This window comes from Lepisma saccharinum, chromosome 2 (assembly GCF_977018435.1).
Source record: "Lepisma saccharinum chromosome 2, izLepSacc3.1, whole genome shotgun sequence".
NCBI lineage: Eukaryota > Metazoa > Arthropoda > Insecta > Zygentoma > Lepismatidae > Lepisma > Lepisma saccharinum.
In genome coordinates this window covers 92,542,987-92,563,239 of record NC_139230.1, presented here as the reverse complement: position 1 = coordinate 92,563,239, position 20,253 = coordinate 92,542,987, and the positions used below count along the sequence as shown (strand labels likewise).

The 20,253-nt window shown below is 37.4% G+C and overlaps 1 protein-coding gene across 1 annotated transcript; it reads right to left on the bottom strand.

Annotated features, from left to right (window-relative positions):
* Positions 1-347: 347 nt before the first annotated feature.
* LOC145984094 (tubulin alpha chain) lies at positions 348-18,361 on the bottom strand. Its single transcript, XM_083117501.1, has 4 exons — positions 18,203-18,361; positions 8,584-8,806; positions 5,848-6,149; positions 348-1,320 (listed from the first exon to the last, which is right to left on the bottom strand). The coding sequence occupies exons 1-4, from the start codon at positions 18,203-18,205 to the stop codon at positions 499-501; spliced, it is 1,350 nt and encodes a 449-aa protein (XP_082973627.1). The 5' UTR covers positions 18,206-18,361; the 3' UTR covers positions 348-498.
* Positions 18,362-20,253: the final 1,892 nt, after the last annotated feature.

The window sequence follows — 20,253 nt, the reverse complement described above, 5'->3', positions numbered from 1 at the left end:
AGGGTGTCCGGAATGGGACTGACAGTTTTGAACAGTATAATTTTTTTTACAAACTGAGCTTGTTTTTAACAATGGACTGCAAAGGAAGTATACATTCGCGAGTTTAGTTTTGCAATTGTTCATACTTGTACGACTAGCGGTGTCCATATTAAAACCACAAACTTTTAAAAACTGTCAGTCCCATTCCGGACACCCTGTACATTCACAAATTGAGTTCTCCTGAATGGCCTAATTAAGTTAATTTGGAAAACAAAATGCTCCTTGTAATACCACCATTTGAACTGTAATCTACATTGTGAAAATAGGATTTCTGGTTTCATATGATATACCATGTGAAAAATAAAAGCTTTAATTATAAGCTCAAGAAATTTATTGAAAAATACAACTGGAAGACCAACATGACATGTTTATAAAACTTATACTGGCTCAATGCCCTTACACAAATGATTGAAGAATAATATTTCAATATCACAATTAGTTTCAACGGATTCTCCCAGCTCAATACTCCTCAACTTCCTCCTCTGCTTCAGCTGAATCCATTCCAACTTCTTCATAATCCTTCTCAAGTGCTGCAAGATCTTCACGGGCTTCAGAGAATTCTCCTTCCTCCATACCCTCGCCAACGTACCAATGGACAAAAGCTCTTTTGGCATACATCAAATCAAACTTGTGATTCAATCTAGCCCATGCTTCAGCAATGGCAGTAGTATTACTCAACATGCAGACAGCACGCTGGACTTTGGCAAGATCGCCTCCTGGAACCACAGTGGGTGGCTGATAATTGATTCCAACCTTGAAGCCAGTAGGACACCAATCAACAAACTGAATTGAGCGCTTTGTTTTAATAACTGCAATTGCAGCATTTACATCCTTTGGCACAACATCCCCTCTGTATAACATGCAGCAAGCCATGTACTTTCCACGTCTTGGGTCACATTTCACCATCTGGTTAGCTGGTTCAAAGCAAGCATTGGTGATTTCAGATACTGAAAGTTGTTCATGGTATGCCTTTTCTGCGCATATCACTGGTGCATATGTGACAAGAGGGAAATGAATTCGTGGATATGGCACCAAGTTAGTTTGGAATTCAGTCAGATCTACATTCAAGGCTCCATCAAAACGGAGAGAAGCAGTGATTGATGAGACAATCTGCCCGATCAGTCTATTAAGGTTTGTATAGGTGGGGCGTTCAATGTCTAGATTCCTTCTACATATATCATAGATAGCTTCATTATCTACCATAAATGCACAATCAGAATGTTCCAATGTTGTGTGTGTGGTGAGAACAGAGTTATATGGTTCGACCACAGCAGTTGACACCTGAAATGAAATATGAAAAAAATAAAAACCTGTTTGTAAAAGTATGCAGCTTCTGTTAACCAATACATGTGTATAACCATTAAACAAAAAATAATATTGCTTCTTTATTTGAGGGTAGTGTTTTTTGTCAGTAAACCACAGGAATTTGCATATTTTTGTTGAAACAAAATACAACCATATTTTGCTTTTTACATAAGTTCAAAACAGACTTGTAAAATTGTCCCAAATGATAAAAGTGCACACTACCTCAATGAATGAATAAACTGTCATTTAGAAATTATTGGGGGATGAGGTTACAGATGAATCTGGGTGATACATTCACATGAATGACCAGTATGCAGTCATCACACAATGCTTCCTGCAGAAAATGTGTGACAATTGTGAAATCTGCATTATGGGTACAACAGCAGTGCTTTATTTCAAGATTGAAAGGGGTAGAAAGGAAAGTTACAAGAAAGTTAAATGAAAGAAAGGTGATGCAGATTGGGTAGGTCTTGCACTTGTCATTCATATGGGCATGACTATGCATATTACTAGGGCTCGTAAGTTGACAACCTAACAAATCTCAAAAAAAAGACCTATAAGATGACCTTAAAATTATTTAAAAATGACCTAAAAATAATTTTCAATCTTAAAATTAAAGCTTGATTTTTCATAAATTAGACAAAATACATTGTTAGCTGTCTAAAACTACTGAAGCAAAGGGGAAGAAAGAAATTAAGTGTTTATGGGTCATTCCACATCAGATCGACCAGGGCTTCCAGGTCATGTTTTTTTGATTTGGATGAAATTTAATCATGTCTGGAAGGCTTGTATTCCAAATATTAGGTCCTCCAAGAAATAGTTCTAGAGTTATAGCCTGTGGAAGAAGATGGTGCGCAACAGAAAATGTGATCCAAATATGAGAAATGAGCCTCAGAGCTAACTTCTTGACTCAATAACTTTGGAACTATTGATCACAGCCTAGTGATATTAACACATCAAATAAACATCTCACCAAGGAACACGTGCATTGCATCAAAATACCCTCAGCTTTTTTACATTAGTAAATAAAATATTCCAAAATATGCCTTAAAAAACCTTAAGTGTCAAAAAATGCTTATTTTGTGTGCCTGCTGTTACAACTGTAATCCAACCAGGAAGTTTGTCCCTCGCCTACACGAAGAACTGTGCGGTGAAAAGCTTTCAATTTCACACATTCCATGAACTTAGAAACTATAAACTGCTATTATAATACACGATCAAACAAATAGTAAATTTGATAAAGAATCTTGTGGAATTTTTAAGATTCTGCTAGCTTGACTTGAAATCAGAGAGGTTTGAAACACTGAATAGAGTTTTTCTACACCTGGAGGAAATCACCAAGTTTGAGCAGAAAGAAGCAAATTTATGAGGAGTTTATGCGACATTTCACTTACAATACCCTGCATAATATTGAACAGTTCCCAAAAAATAATACTTTTCATTACTTGAGAAAATGTGCTTGGAAGACAGGAAGGTGGATGTTTTCATAAACGTTAACGTGTCTTTAAGGGCATAATGCCATAAGTTAATGTAGAGTAGTTTGTTCGATGCTGCTTTCGTTATTTTTTTCTTGTTACCTTAACAGACCGTTTATATTAGAATATACAGGGTGGCCCAAAAGTAAGTCCCCCCCCCCCCCCCCCGAGAGAAACCGGGTAAACTGTGTTAAACATTAGCGTTATCTGTGTAGAGACTGCTGAATTGTGAGCATCTGGTGGTGGGAGTAGGAACTACTACAAGTACCATAATTTTGTTCTCTCCTAGGGGAAACTGACTTTTGGGCAACCCTGTATTTCAAAAAATTATCCAATGCACACTTATGTGCATTATTACCTTAGATGTTATTGATTGGCAGGATTTAAGGATAAAACTGTTCTTCTTTTAGCCATTCTTCATAAGTTGTGTTATTAACACACACGTTATGACTAATTCTCATCACATACATGTATTCAGAATGCTGTATGTAATGTTATTCAAGATATATTATTTCTATATACTAATGCGCATACACAATTATATTAAGCAGTGATGTAGTGCATTACTGTAACAAAGGGGAGAGTTTAATGAGTTCAAATTGCCAAGATTGTTAATTTTATGTCCGTTCCTTCGTAATGACTGTTGTTAATCCCCTTACCTCTATCTTCCAATGCATCTAAAATTAATAGTAAATCGCCAAATAATGTAATTTCACCTCGTGAAATGCAGAGACCAACGTTAATTTACCAGCAAGGTGGATAAACTTTACACCCAGCATTATACTTCTGGGGAAAAAAAAAAATCAAAATCCTACCTCGGAGTATCGAACCCATGACCACCTTCATCAGAATCAAGCACGCTACCTATTCTCCAAATAGCTCACATTACTTGCAAGTTTGAAGAAGTCAATGCACATGTGATGTTATGTCTATAATCTGCTCATTACAATTTTTAAGTCTAAACGTATTCAGCAAAAATCGATAAACGCTGAAAGGGATGAATGGTGAACATTTATATTGTTGTTTTGTCACATTTTCTAAATGGTGTGTAAATGCAGTGATTTGAACAAACAATCGTTTAGTTATGAAATATTTTCTTGTTTGTTGAAAGTAGGATTTCGAAAACGAAAAGGATGCAGTTGAACCACACCCTGGGTGCCAAGGAACTTCAACCTTTCCAAAGACTATAGAGAGAAAGGAAAGGGATATTCAACTTCTGAAATATAAAATATGTGTGAAATTAAAACAATGGAAAATCTTACAAGTGCATATTAACGAACTACAAACTATGTAAAACCTATTTTCGTGGTGGAAAATGTCATTGGTCTTAAATTCATTTTCGAAAAATTAAGCTCATTTTTCTGTATTATAAAGTTAGAATATGGCAATATATTATCCCTCAGCAAGGAAAATTTACGTAAGCCGCTGCCTTCCCTCCAACTTATTCAATGGCTATAATGATTAATCCTACAAGCTCTTCCCAGCTATTCTACAGGCTCAAGCAAACATCCCCCACATAAGACTTTTATTTCACACTACACTACTACATAAATGTGTTTCTCTTCACCCCTCGAACGGAGTGCTTAAAATGATGTAAGCAGTGTGGTGTAGGGAGATCTTGTTCACTTGCAGAATGGAAGGTCGTGGGTTCAAAACTCCTTCTTTGCAGAAACTTATGCAGGAAAATAAACTACCTTGGATGAGAAGGCTTGTCTATATTTCTGGGAAATTGCAGTTGATTGATATTTATGCAATTTACATCCAGTATTTCTGAAAGACATTTGAATCATAGTAAGCAAGACAGAACGTGGATTGTGCAGAAACAAGTGAAGTAAATTCTGAGGTGGGAAGTTTCAAACGTTGAATAGCATTATATTTGTGGTTGCATCATGGAAAATCAGACTTACAATTTAGGTCGACAGTGAAGACCACAAAGAACTTACTGCTTGTATATGTATTTGTATTGTTGTTTTATGCTTTATGCATGGATAGGTTAATTGGAACTGGACCTACAGTTTGAACTGGAATCCAAAGCATTTTACAATGTGCAACACCAGGGTATTCAATCAGGGCCCCCTATTCAAGAAGACATATGACATAAATTCTTAACTTATGTTAATGAAATAAAAGGTGTTGCTTAAAATCCTGCCAATCATTGAGTAATGCTCAACTTGTGATGAGTACTGCGCCAGAGACAAATCAAGCAAGATGAGCAGAATCATTCCTTGAGGAATGCATAAATACTTACAATTATTTATTATAATCTTATAATTAGGGTGATCTTATGTCACGTTTTGACCAGGACAATTCTGTTTAGGAGATTTATTTTAAAAATCCTTAATATGTTCAGTGTTAAAAAAAAAGTTGATGGCATATTTTAAACTCCAACTGGCAGCTGGGAAACAGCAATCAGTTGAATTATCTTAGACTGAATTTTGAGTCACAAGGTACCGAATGTTGTTGGACAAAACAAATGAGCGTTGGGTCCACCACATGTTGCCAAACATACTGTAAAGTAAGAGAGAGTCTTCTTGGGTAATGATATTGCCAGCACCAGAAATCAGCGGTGTTAATGGTACAACTGTACATATGGTCCTACATGAGGGACTTTCACACACTCTAAAAAACATGCAAATAGATAACTGGTGGAAACAGAAGTTCGCCTGGCAATGTTGCTTCGGGAGAGGGATGTGACCCCTTCAGCTTTTACTTTGCAGCTGAGTTCATTGACACCCATCGAATCCATTTTTTCTTCCTCAGCTGAGAGGGTAGTTAAACTGAGCCCAGTTAAAAGGTCGTGCACTGTAATTATATTTGAAAACACAAAAAAATATTTTTAAAGGAAAAAAAATTGAGAAATGCAATAAATTGATAAACAAGATTTATGAACACGCTAACAGCTTATTTTCTTTACATTTAGGTAATGAAAATGTATTAAATAAAATATCCGAAATTTGATCACCTTACCCTACGAAAGTCACAATGGAAAAAAGCAATTAAAACTGCCCAATATCAATCAATAGCCTACCTGTGGAGCAGGATATATAGCAAATTCTAATTTGCTCTTCTTGCCATAATCCACGGATAAGCGTTCCATCAACAAAGATGTTGATCCAGACCCTGTGCCGCCTCCAAATGAGTGGAAAACTAAGAAACCCTGAAGGCCACTGCATTGATCTGCTAACTTCCGAATTCTATCAAGCACCAAGTCCATAATCTCCTTGCCTATAGTGTAATGGCCTCTTGCATAGTTGTTAGCCGCATCTTCTTTCCCAGTTATTAATTGCTCTGGGTGGAAAAGTTGACGATATGTTCCTGTTCGTACTTCATCTGGAATGTAAACAAGCAATATATGGACTATGCAATTTCAAGCATGTGGTCAAACTTTTACATTATTTTTAGATTTCAAATGGTCCCTTTATCATGGTTAGTGATAATTGTATGCTGAAAGTATATCAGTGTGAAGCAACTTTAGATCCAAAATACAGTAACTTACCCCCTTACAGCTACTCTTCCAAAATATAGCTTTGATACAGCTACTTTTACCAAAAAGTAGCTTGCTACGCTACTTCTGTTCACTACTTTCTACTTTTGCGCTACTTCTGCATAAAAAAAACTTAAAACAACCATGTGGATATTCAAACGAAGTCCCTAGTATGATAGTTGTACTTACTGGAAAATATATTCTGTTATTTATTATGATTCCAATCATTCGATAATTTTGATACCAGTGTTACTTCAGTTACTTATTTTTACTACAGTGCTTGAGAATAATATACCTATGTTAAGTGGCATATCAATTCAAATTTGATATATGAATATTGCAATTAGGTTGTTACCCAAATTAATTATTACAACTATGCACAAATAAAAATTTGGTAGGATTATTTGTGAGCATATATCAACATATTTTTCTTGAGAACAAATATTTAATTTTTAATACACTTATATGAAGATAGCATTTTGAACAAAACACACATTGGAGGATTAACTATGCTTTATAATCATTTTTCTTATTAAATATTCCTGCTGCTCATGTGTGGAATATTAATGGAAACTAGGCCTTACACATGTGAGTGTTGTTATCATTGTCTTATCAAAAAAATATTTCTGTGACTGACTACTTTTTAATATTAATTGGAATTTATCATGTATCAAAATTAACTATAATGTGTTGTGCAAAATGTGAATAAGATAAAAATGTGATATTTATCAATTTTATCTTCTTAGCACTTAAACTGAATGTTAGTTAGGGGGCTGGGCGATGCTGGGCTAATGGTATAAATGAGAAACCGGTGGAGCGTTGCTTTGGGTAAGTTTTCATGTTGAGATTGCTTCCCTGAAAAACAGTGGAAATTGTATCGCCTTGTAATTTAAGGGCCCCACGTTTGATACCTGGTGGAGGCATGGTGGTTTGCACCAGTCTCGATCAGCTTATCTATGCATAAAGTGGACTCAAAACAAAAACTAGGAAAGATGGCTAGTTGGGAGGGTGGGATCCTCCTGCTCTTCCATTCCCCACACTGCTCATCATTCATCATTCTTCCTCATTCTCACAATTAGCCAAAAGTGGCAGAAAGTGACTAGATAAAGGAATAACTAAATAAACCATTCATTCTCATTACCATGGTTAGCAAAAGTTACAGAAAAGTGACTCAAAAGTAGGAAAAATACATACACTTGAAAACTATTATGTATATTAACTAAAGAAAATTGTATTTTCTGCAGGCAAGTCAGTAACTCTTATGTACTTTTTACAATATGATAAAATATATTGAGGAAACTGACATGTAAACCCGAGTGTTGTAAACATATTGTAATTTTAAAATTTGTGAACAAACATTATCACGAAAATAATTGTAATTCCAGAAACTATCGTTCTTGCTGGTGATATCCTACGTTATGAAGTCAATGCTGTTAACGTACAGAGCCATTGATTGCTGGCACTATTGCTATGTTAGTGTAGTGGAAAATTGATCGCTCATTTTTGCACTGCAAATTGTGTAATTTTTTATATTTTGCTGTCTTTTACACTGTGGATATCCACAGGATTTGTTCACGAAGTGATGGAAACTAGGCATGTTTTTCCCAAAAATAGTGATGCAGTTAAGAAAAACAGTAGCTGTTAGCTGAGATATATCCATAAATGTCAGTTACCTGGATACTAGAATTATTCAGATACTAATGAAATAAATTATGCAGATACCTATAATCTGCAATTTCAAGATATTTATAATCTACGTAATCCCTACTTCCATGTAATGACCTGTCTTTATGAACCTCCTGCAAAAGTAAGCATTATTGTCGAATTCTTTTTGATGCTGTTGTCACATTCAAAATTTACCACAAAATGCTGAGAAAAATGTAGCTTTGCTACAGCTACAAATTTTGTAGCTAGCTACAGTAGCATGCTACTTTAGACCACTGCAATTCACCAGATGTTTACAAATTTCATGACTTGAGCAGTACCAGGTAGTTGCATGCTGCAGCTACTTCCAGGTATATAGAAAAATACAAGTTGAGAAAGCACAAGGGAGTCGAGTGGTGCATAAATACTACCAGCCAAATTGTCCATAGTCATGCTCACATGAATGTAATGCAAGAATTGGAACAACTCCCAACACAGCAGTTGAAAACTTCTGCATCAGCATTCTATTCCTTAAAAACATGTAGAGAGAGCAAAAAGTGAATGCAAGTAGTGATTGGCAACTGCCTGGTATTATTTATGCACCTCACTATATATACTGTTGCATAAAGAACTTACCAACAACTGTTGGTTCCAGATCAACAAATATTGCTCTTGGGACGTGCTTGCCAGAACCAGTTTCACTGAAGAAAGTATTAAAGCTAGCATCTTCTTTACCAACAGTTTTGTCAGCTGGCATTTGTCCATCGGGCAGAATTCCATGCTCTAGGCAATACAGCTCCCAGCAGGCATTACCCATTTGCACGCCTGCCTGGCCAACATGAATACTGATGCACTCGCGCTGTAAAAAGACAAATTTAAAATAATTTTAAAGAGCAATGCCACTGAACAAATATTCTTATGTGAATGAACCGTTTTCCTTTATTGTCTGCCATTGGTACAATCTTGAGAAAAGTTGCTGATGTAATGGGTTAACTACATCCATCAGTTACGTAGAAAGAAGAATGCGATAACATTACCACCAAAGATGATTGTGTGCATTTAAAAACATGCAAACATAACTTGATCTCGCATAAATAAAAACTGAAGAGAGATTCACATTGGGCTTATTGTACTATAAAGCGTTGCCCATTAACCTATTACTAAGCACAAGGTGGCACAGGGAAATGGAAAATTTTGAATCTAGGATTAGCAACACTGTAATGCTGGCATTTGTAAGGAACCAATGTGACATCATTGAGAAGGCTTTACATTTAGTAATGATGGTGCGCAACGTGCGTTCACTGAAAGCATTTTATAAGAACAGTGATAGTGTGACTGCATAGTGTACACTGAGCATTTCCAGAGTTCCCACAGCAGACTACCAGAATGTGTACTCCAAGAAGGAATACATCTTTCCGATGTCATCTTCAGGTAAAGTAACATGTAAGTGCCATAGTTAATGCATTTCAAGGGGAGAGTGAAAAGTTTTGAGCCTCACAGGGAAGGGGTGTTTGAGGTAGTTTCTAATTATGATTTCTCTACATAATCACATAATCTCTATAATCACCCCCCAGATCAATGCACTTATGCATTCTGTGCTGCAATTTGTTTACAGCCATCTGGTAGAATGATTTGGCCTGAGTCTCCCATCACTGAATGACAGCCTTTGTCCGTGTGGAAGTGACGTCCTACAAGTGAATTCTTCATAGCAGGGAAAAGATAAAAATCTGACTGGGCAGGTTGGGGGAATAAGGTGGATGGGGAAGTGTCCACACACTACCAAAGCAGCCTGTGCAGTGAGGCCTTGCCGACAGAGGTACCGAATTCACGAATCATGTGAATTTCATAAAAGTTCACACAGTGTTCTAAAACTCAAACCTTACTTCCTCCAAAATTTTAACTAATTAGCACCACTCCTTCCATGTGAGGCTCAAAACTTTTCACTCTCCACTCATAAATGTACTTTTTCCTGTTTATTAGTGCATTTACGTCAATTGAATTTTTTCTGTTTCGATGCACCAGCCTGTAACTTTGGTTTCCAGTATTCTATACAGAAAATTCTAGAAATTAAGCAATTGGTCTTCAGTTTTTTAATTTCTTTTTATTTATAGAAAGCCAATCTAAGGGGAGAAAGAGAACACCATCACAGCCATAATTTGAGTTTTTGATTGGCACCAAGCCATTCAGTGGTTTGCGACCAATAACAATCATGTGCATCACTTAATGGATTTAGAAGTAGCAATTTTATGCCCGAAGTGAAAAGTGACATTTTAATAACCTGTAATCCGAGTCCAGCAGTCCAGAATTTTTTTCCGTTCATGCAGGTGATGTATACCCAAGTGCCGTCACAAACCTCATGAAAAATCATAATCTTGCCCTGAGAAAGGATTCACAGTTGAGCTCTGCTACTTTGGTTCGACTTTCCTACCCTCCATTCCAACTGTACTGGAATCACACAAAGACTCCTTCCTCAGCTGCACTCTGTGCCAAACATTTACACTCAAAATCACTGCCAATTCAATGTGACTAAAGGTGTGTTGAGAATTACGTATTATGCATTGTCATTTGGGAAGTTGTTGATAAATGTTCTATACACTAGAGCCTGGATTTTGCCCTAATGTTTATTTTATTCCTGTGAACAGATCTGTAGCCAAGTATAGAAGTGTGTTTATGGGTACCACAATAATTTACATAAATTCTATTCTCCCTAAAAGCATTTCCTGAGATTTCAATCTGCCTATGGGGCCAGTGGTTACCCACCATCGTGAGGAAACTTTGTGACTGAAACCTACAACAACGACTGGGGTTTCACGGCACTTACCACACGTCACCCCGTAATTGGTTAGATGATCTCCCACATCTGGTGAGAGTGAGGCTGGCACTCGGTAGGTAGGTACTGGCCCTCAGGGGCTGTTATGCCACAGGTTAATATTATAGTACTGATATATACATCCCACACACTTACTTTTATCCATTACAAAAATCACAGGCATTCAAACATGGTCTTGTATTAAAGAAATGGAAATCTGCTTATATCCGGTCACTTTTATTAAAGTAATAAATACAAAATTGTTGCAAATTTATTAAAGAACAAGTTTCTTCTTCAAATTAAAGATTGTGGATCATTCCTTGCGAAATCACCCGGAGCAGGTTGCTTCATAGTCATGGATTTGCTTAATTTTTTTTTACTGATAGATACATGGCCCAATATGACAAATATATGAGACAAGTAACAAAAAGGGCCGATAATTTTTTACTTGGGCACTGATGAAGCTGCACGTGCACGGAAGCATGCTTTAGTATTCTGTGCCTGCAACAGAGGTATATTTCTCAGTGTGGAGGTGCGTACATGCGAGTAGCAGGAAGTTGAAATTGCTGATGTAAAAAATCCCGCCAAATGAGAGGTGAGTTCGGTAATTAGATTTCTCAACGCAAAAGGTCTGAGTGCAGCTGACATTCATCGGGAATTGTGTGCCATGTACGGACCAACAGTAATGAGTGAAGAAAAGGTAAGACAACGGTGCCGTGTTTTTCGGGAACAATGTTCAAATGTTCATGATGAGTGGAGCGGCAGGCCTAGTGTTCAGATGGACGACCTTGTGCAATGTGTTGATGAGAAAGTACGATCCAATCTCAGTTTCACCATTACTGATCTAGGCAAGGAGTTTCCTGAAGTGTATGATAAAATATTGCACTGAATTGTAACGGACAATCTGGGTTATTGCAAACTGTGTGTGAGGTGGGTGCCAAAAATGTTAACAAACACTCACAAAGATGAAAGAATGAAATCAGCACGTGATATTTGGTCCGCTGGGAGAAGGATGGGGATGACTTGGTTTCTCACATAGTGACTAGAGACAACTCCTGGATATCGTACGTCACTGGTGAGTCAAAACAGCAATCCATGCAATGGTGTCACTCCGGTTCACTGAAACCGAAGAAATTCAAGCAAACACCATCACATCGCAAAATCATGGCAACCGTGTTTTGGGACCAAAAAGGTGTATTCCTCGTGGAATTCCTGGAACCGGGATGAACCATCACAGCAGATGAGTATTGCCAAACACTGTCTAATCTGAGATGTGCCATCCAAAACCAGCCAAGAGGAATGTTACGGTCTGGAATTCTGCTTGTTCATGACAATGCTTGCCCACACACAGCTGACCATACTGTTCGATAATTCAAAAAATCTGATGGGAATGTTTTAATCACCCACCACACAGTCCCCATCTTGCCCCAAGTGATTACTTTCCGTTCCTTCACCTCAAAAAGTGGCTTGCTTCGCAACGTATCGATGATGGAGTTCTCAAGACATCAGTTCTGATGTCTAGTTGCTGGGGCTTATGTATTTTAGGTTTTTGCTTCAAATAAGATGATCCTGCACTAGACATTAACAGCTAAACAACATGCACAAATATGTAGAAGAAATTAATCAAGTTGCACACACATACACAACATCTAGTCTTACAGTCAAAAATATACTGTTGGACAGGGTTTACAAAGCCATGAAATCTTGGCTCAAGCCGAAAGGACCAATTTCCCACTAGAAATATTATTGTTATGGAGTGCATGGACAAAAAATGGTAATAATCAAATAATTCAGACCAAAAAGGTGCCTATTTTTTTTTCCAGCTTTGACTCTGGACGCCATTGATGATAAATGGTTGTATTCTGATTTTCAGAAAAATCACTAGAAATTCGAAGAATGAAGTAGTACCTTGAAAACGCTGTGCTTAGTCCTCATGGAATGGAAGGTAGAATGGTATGATTTTACAATACCGGACCCTTCTCCCATTTCGTGCATATTTCGCATACTGACAAATTTAGGGCTCCTAATCACGAATCTGCAGCTAAAATTTGGCACTCTCGTGTGTAACTTTCAAAATAACGTGTAGAAGGTTAGATTTTACAATACCAAAAAAAGGCATAATTTCGTTAATAATTCTAATACTCTCTAATTATGGAGTCCTGATGACGGATCTGCAGTTAAGATTTCGTGGTCACATGTAGAAATTGTAAATTAACGTGTAGAAGTTGTAAAATAGCATTGTGAATTACCACGGTGATTGTTGATACATGAACAATGAAGAAGCCATGTTTTATCATGTGAACAAGTGACGTTCACAACTCGCTACGTTGCGTTCAGAAGGTTGCTAAAGTGTTGTGCGATAAGTGAGACCAGTTATTTGTTACGTTGCTTTAATTACACAAGAAGGTTGATAAAGTGTTGTGTGATAAGTGACACCTTCAGTTAGTCAGTTGTTCATGTGAGGAAGATGGTGTCTTTTGAAGGAAGGAAGTAATGTCCATTTTTCCTTAAGTTTTGCTTTGGAAAAAGCCAAATACTCTCAGATTTTCTTCGTATTTGGCATACTTACTAATTGAGGCCTGCTAATGATGAATCTGAAGTTAAAATTTGTCTGAAACGTCTAGAAATTTCAAAATAATTACGAATCATTGACGCTAGCCCCACGAACCACTGACATGTGGTTAGGTTAGTTTCGGTTAGGTTAGGCAAACAGTTAAAATTTCATTTCGTGGTAGTATCAGATCTAGAAATTTCAAAATAATTGCAAACCATTGACGCTAGCCCCATGAACCATTGACATGTGGTTAGGTTAGGCAAACAGTTAAATTTTGGGGTCGTAGTAATATCAGGAATATATATTTCGTTCTTTAAGTATTCGAAACTCAAAATCTTGCGATAAATAATGAGCAATTGTGCATTGTTGGTTGTTATTTTTCAAGTTCCACACGTGAGGGCCAAATTTTAACTTCCGATTCGTGATTAGGAGCCCTAAATTAGTGAGTATGCGAAATATGAACGAAATTGGAGAAGTCTGGTAGAACCCCATTCTGTTCTCATTAAAAACATGGCCATGATGGATGGCAACAAGTTGATGTGTGTGATGATAATAGTGCATGTAAATTTTTATGACCCATAATAAATTATTCTAGATAAATAAGATATTAAATTTTGATATATGGTCAGACTAGACTTTTCCGTTGACAAGCAACTGTAAATATTGTAGACCAGTGTGAATTAATGTAGAAGTAAATCACAACCTTAGTAGAATGCATTTACGGACTTTATTTTAATGCTAACAGAACCAAACCTGGCCTGCCTAACCTCATTATGAAAGCATATATTGAACAAAATCTTAAGTAATTGCTAAAACTCCACAGTATGTTAACAGGAGTAAATCAAAATCGAACCATGTTAAAATTGCAATAAAACAAAAGTGACTTGGGACAAAATCTTTTTTAACATGTGAAGTATATTCTGAGATGGGTAGTTTTAAACGTTGAATGTAGCATGAAATTTGTGGTTGTAGCGTGGAAAATCAGACATATTTTTGGTCAGCAATGAAGATCACAAAGAAAAAAAAAACATCCTGTTTGTATATATCTATACAGGGTAATTCTAAAGGTAGGGTACAAACGAAAACCACAGATATCTCCCATGAAATAGAGACAAAAGTGCCCCTTCCACTTTGCCGAGAGGAGGTAGACAAGGCCAAAAACGTGTGAAAATGAACTTCACACCGTTGTACAGCCAGTACCAGTGAAGATAGAAAGGCAGAATAAAAGAAGTCAAAAGGAACACCAAAGTCACCCATCAAAAAAACACCAGGCGGCAGCTGCGCAACGCATGCACATGGGATTCCACAAAGGAAATAGGAGTGTCCTGCAAGACAAGTGAAGGGAAAGGGTAGTGATCGACAAAGGTAGGGACGAAAGAAGAAATGAAGCATAAAGTAACAATTGCACAGCGGGAAAAAAACACCATGACTGAAGCAGTGCAGTAGAGAAAAGTAGTGTAGGGTTGGAGAACCATGGGAGGACGACATAGGATGAAGAAACACACCGAGAATGCAAGTAAAGTGGTCCGTGACACTGGACAGGCAACAGACACGTACATGGTTCGGGGCAGAAATGGTGGTACTAGCAGTGCAGTGAAAGGGGAGTCCCCACACACAGTGGGGAGACCGCAAGAACAAAGCACGGTGCAACAAAAGAGAAAGAGGACCGGACGGGGAATGGTACCTGCCAAGGAGACAACAAATGTGGGATGAGGGATTCCCGTAGCAGGACAAACAACCTCTGTGTTCCATTTGACTTCTTTTCTTCTGCCTTTCTATCTTCACTGGTACTGGTTGTACAGTGATGCGAAGTTCATTTTCACACGTTCTCGGCGTTGTCTAGCAAAGTGGAAGGGGCACTTTCGTCTATTTCATGGGAGATATCTGTGGTTTTCGTTTGTACCCTACCATTAGAATCACCCTGTATATATTTGTATTGTTGATTTAAGTCCACTTTATGCATTGATGGGCTACTTGCGACTGGACCTTAAGTTTAAACTCGAATCCGAAAAAATGTGCCATGTGCTTCCACTGGATATCAAACCCAGGAGAACTTGATTACAACATCCTGTTCTAAAACATACATTGACGACATAAAAATTCTTAATGTGTGTTAACGTAACTTATGGCAGCTGAATGAAAAAAATGTCTTGCACAAAATCCTGCAAATCACTGAATATCATTGAACTTGATGAAAAGGTTCTCTCAGGCTATCGACCAGGTGAGTTGCGGAAAAGATCCCAAGCTTTCGAAAGCTAACATCACTCATCTTCAGGGTAGAAGTGCAGTTCTGAGTGTCAACCCGGTGTATATAGGTTCATGGAGGGGGGATCCCAGTGAAGATTGCAGACCAATCGGGTGGTGCATCTGCTGGGTGCACGCTTCTGGTTAACTAATGCTAACCAAAATGGGTCCAGTTCGAGCCCCATGTCATGATTAAGGTTATCTTTTTCCTCATGAATGGCTATTGCTTCCTTGATAATACGGTCCCAGTAGTTTGAAGTTTTGGCTATGATTTCTGTGTTGCTGAAATCTGGTCTATGTCCCTCGTTGATTGAATGTTCTGCTAGTCCCGACTTGTCAGGGTGGAAGTACTTGGTGTTTCTTTGGTGATTTTTTTTTTTTACAAGTTATCTCAAACTGTTTACAACCATTGAACCTCTAGTATTAAAAGTATTAATTTACAAAACTTGTAGTTTTTTTTTTTTTTTGTATTTTTCAAGGTGGGTTTTCATGATAAAACCTGCATTGGGAAAACTAGGCTGTGTTCACCCTGAGAAATAAGCATGTTTAAGTGGTAGTGTGAAAGTACTATTTTTTTTTTAATATTATTATTACACGGGCCATACTTTGGGATCAAATATCTTATTTGTGGTTTCTGTACTCAGAACACATTTTATGTTGCATAAAAAATGTGGCTCCTGTACCCCTTTCTACACCCTCTATTTCAGGCACATTTCAAATATTTAGTTCCCCATAACAGTGTTTGCAAATAGCACGGAAGTTAATTTTTTAGATCTACGTGCTACGAAACGTACGCAAGGAATTTTAATTTCATAAAAAATGTAATGTCAAAAAGGTTTTTCAGAACTTCTATGATTGCGAATGTTGGATTCATGTCACAGGCGCACGTCTTAATTTTTCCTTTTTCTTCTTATGATTGACTTGTGCGAATATTTGAGATTGCGATATGTTATTTGTGTGATATATTGGCAGATTGGACATTTCAGACATTGGATTTAATTTATGAGACTTCAGAAATTGGAATTAATTATTTCTTTTTGGCAACTGCAGGCCGTAAATGGGAGGGTTGTTTTTTCTAAATGACTTGCGGGATGGGATAATTTGAGACTTATTTTTATGATGGGAAGGGAGTGGGGGGGGTGGTATTCTGTGGAAAAGGACAACAAGGACTTTCAAAGTAGGAGTTACTTCATTTTCGGACTTACAAATTTAACTTCGACCCGCAATTCAGTGCCTGGCCTTGGTAAAAAGAGGTAAGTTACCTTCTTAGGTTTAATGTTAGCCTTCATTTTTGGTATCTTCAGGTGTCAATGCAGAAAACAGTGAGAAATAGTGTTGGGGCAGGTGACTCCGGCCAATTTCTAACATGCCTTTAAAAGGGACTTATAGATAAAGGCGGAGCCGCAGTACGGGGTGGTAAGTCAATTATCCCAGGGGCGGAACCAGGAATCTGTGGGAAATTTAGAGTCAAAAATTTCAAACGGCAAAATCTCAACTTTAAACAGCTGTACAGTCGTAAATACTTATTTCCGCACTCCAATTTTTTTTTATTCAGGTACTTGTTTACTATCCTTCGGACACATTTATTTTTACAGAAGAAACTACTTACCGTAATAAGTTCCTGTAGCATTGTCGAACACCAGGAAGGTGTTTTGTGTGCTGTGGGAATGTTTCATAGCTGAAATTCATGTTGTTCGTTGAAAATTAATTCTCCGACGGAGAATAGCTAGCCCCACGAACCAATGGTGCGTGGATAGGTTAGTTCTATTAGGTTAGGAAACATAGTTAAAATTTGGTGTCGTGTTAGTATCAGGATCTAGAAATTGGAAATAATTGCGAACCATTGGCGCTAGCCCCACAAACCATTGGCACGTGGTTAGGTTAGTTCTGTTAGGTTAGGAAACATAGTTCAAATTTCATCAAAACAACGTTGATACACCTACAGGAATGTTCCGCGAAGCAGATACGTAAGTACAAATGTCAAAAATTGACGAAACGAAAAAATTAGAGGTGCCCGAAGGATAGTAAACTAGTATCTAAATTTTTACCTATTCATATAATTCCTTTGCAAATAGCGGCAAACAACTCGCGGATGTGAGGACTTCCAACTTCCGGAACTTATCAGAGATAATGGTTTCCGCGATTGAAAACTGACATTTTATGAACCAATGAATTTTCAGTCCTCTTATACTACTGTTACCCTAATAAAACCTGGTTAACCATGTGTCTTGGGTTGTCCCCATACTGGCAGTTATTTCGAATTTCTGCACTGAGAACCATTCGACATTGGAGAGGGAGCGTGACTTTGTTTATTATTTTCGCATAACTCAATAGCCACATCTTCCCAACCAGTTGCACTAACATTGTTATTACATGCCATAACAGAAAATCGTCCACGTGATGTTGATGCAACAAGTGGGAACTTCATTAGAGGTGATTGAACACCAGTACTCAAGTCTTCAAAATAAATTGTTCATAAACGAAGACGAATTATAGAACAGAGTACATAACATGTTCAGGTTCATATATAAAAGAATGAATGAATGTTCAGTGTGGGCCACTAACCAAGAGAACAGCTGACGTGTTTTTGAAATATCTTTTCGCTTCGCTTTACAGCATTACAAAAAGTATTTCACATTATTACTTACCATTTTCTATCTTCCTATATTCGGATCCTTATCTTCCAGAGGATTCACTTTTCGCCTACTACTTTCTTCGCCGTTAATGCAAGCAATCCACGAGGCAAAAGAAAGCAGAAAGGATATCCACCCTGGAAACACCGCAGTTCAAATACGAATGACACCTAATGTTGCCAGTCCGTGATAGGATGTATTTCCTTCAGAGTGTACGAAAGTTACAACTGCGCATTCTTTCTCATGCAGGATGTGGAAAGAGAGGGGAAGTTACCCGATAACTATTTAACGAAAGGAAGTCTGTGGTCATATCAACTTCGTGGAATATTTTTTAATCACCTTTGAGGCGCTTTAGTTGAGATCAGTGTTTTGTTTTGTCATAGGCGGACCGAGACGTTTCTTCTCGGGGTTGCAGCACTGAGGTTTATCCAGGAATTTTTCCTTTGGGGAGGGGTGTAGGCACAGACAAATTTATACCAGATGGAGAACTCTCGTTTAAAGGGAGCTGCGTCCCCTCAGGCTTGCTGTTCCCAGCACAAATTTGGGGGGGGGGGGTGGAGAATAGACGGAGTTTTATGAGTCCATTTGGGGGGCTAACATTACGCATGCTTTTATCCACGACGAAAATCAATAGGGGCATTCTCTTTGGGAAAGGGTGATCCCCATATCATCTTATCAAAAAGAATTGGAATTGTGTTGATGTTGAGTGTAACATTTAGGAAAGGAAGAAACACACTATTAAGCGGGCCATCCATTTACAAAGAAAACGAGATGGAAATGCTCACTTGCCGTTGGCAAGACGCTGCGATTGCCAAAAGCTGGAGTCAAATCGTTGCACACTTGCAGCTGGAAAATCAAGGCCGCTCATTTCTTGATGTATTTTCTTGGCTTCGCCCATCCATTACATTCGGTCGATTTCTCGCGGCAAGGCCTAACATTTCAAACACACTGTCGCTTGTTTGAATGTTATTTTAGATAGCGCGCTTTTAAAAAAGAAAAGACAGTATAGATAGATTCTGGTATTTTTCAATGAGAATTATACATTCAGCCATACGAATTTGCTGAGTGAGTTGAAAACTGAACAACAGAAAATTACAGAAACTTCACACAACGACGAAGTTTGCAATCACGTGTCTAGAAATATATTTCTAGGGGAGGGTTCCGAACCAAGTGTCTCAGAATAGTAATAATAATATAATATATGGTAATAATATAATATGATAGTAATATAATAATATGATAGTAATATAATAATATGATAGTAATATAATAATATGATAGTAATATATTAATAATTATTTAATGAATCGTGCGCCATTGCACCACAAACAATTGGACTAATAATCTCAGGAATATACCATGCAATTTATTGTTATGAGAACAGAGTATTTGAAAGTGTGTTCATTACTTTTGCATTCACGTATTTTATTTTTCTAGACCTGTTATAGTCATATTACAAATAAGCACTTTTCACGAGCAAACTAGTGTCTTGCAATATTACTAGTTCTGGGTTCGAATCCCATGTGAGGTATGGATATTTGCGTGCTGTAGCAAAGTATGAGGAGCTTTATGACACCATACATCAATTTTTTCAATCTGAAATTCTGAGTTCAAATATCGAATGAAGTGCATGCTGCGCTCATCCAGGAATTGCACTTGGGAGGAGCGATTTTCCCGCGGAAGTCCATTCTAACCAATATTTACATAGCTTTTACATAAACAGTATGTAAAAACTACCCCGTGGTCTACATGGTAATGAACAAATTATAATGTTGCATTGCATTTAAAGCACAGACAGTGTCTGTGTTTAAAGTACCAGGCAATTTAAATTTCTGTAATTTTTCTACTACGAAACTTTGCATTTTCTTGATTTCACTACAACTTAAAAGCTGTTGGACTATCGTGATTAAATTTCATGAACAATGTGTAAGTTGTCTTCCAAAAATCAAGTTTCAAAGTGATTGGTGACGGTATCTAAAAGTTTGTACTACACAGTCGCTCACCAATGAACATTTGCACTACTTTTTTAAAATATATTTTTTAATCTACACCATCGACAAATAACT

Excerpts from the sequence above, each read along its gene's own strand:
- LOC145984094 (XM_083117501.1), bottom strand. Across the intron at positions 6,150-8,583 it reads TCTGGAACCAACAGTTGTTG|ATGAAGTACGAACAGGAACA; the intron begins GTAAGTTCTTTA and ends TTTACATTCCAG. Across the intron at positions 1,321-5,847 it reads CTATATATCCTGCTCCACAG|GTGTCAACTGCTGTGGTCGA; the intron begins GTAGGCTATTGA and ends ATTTCATTTCAG.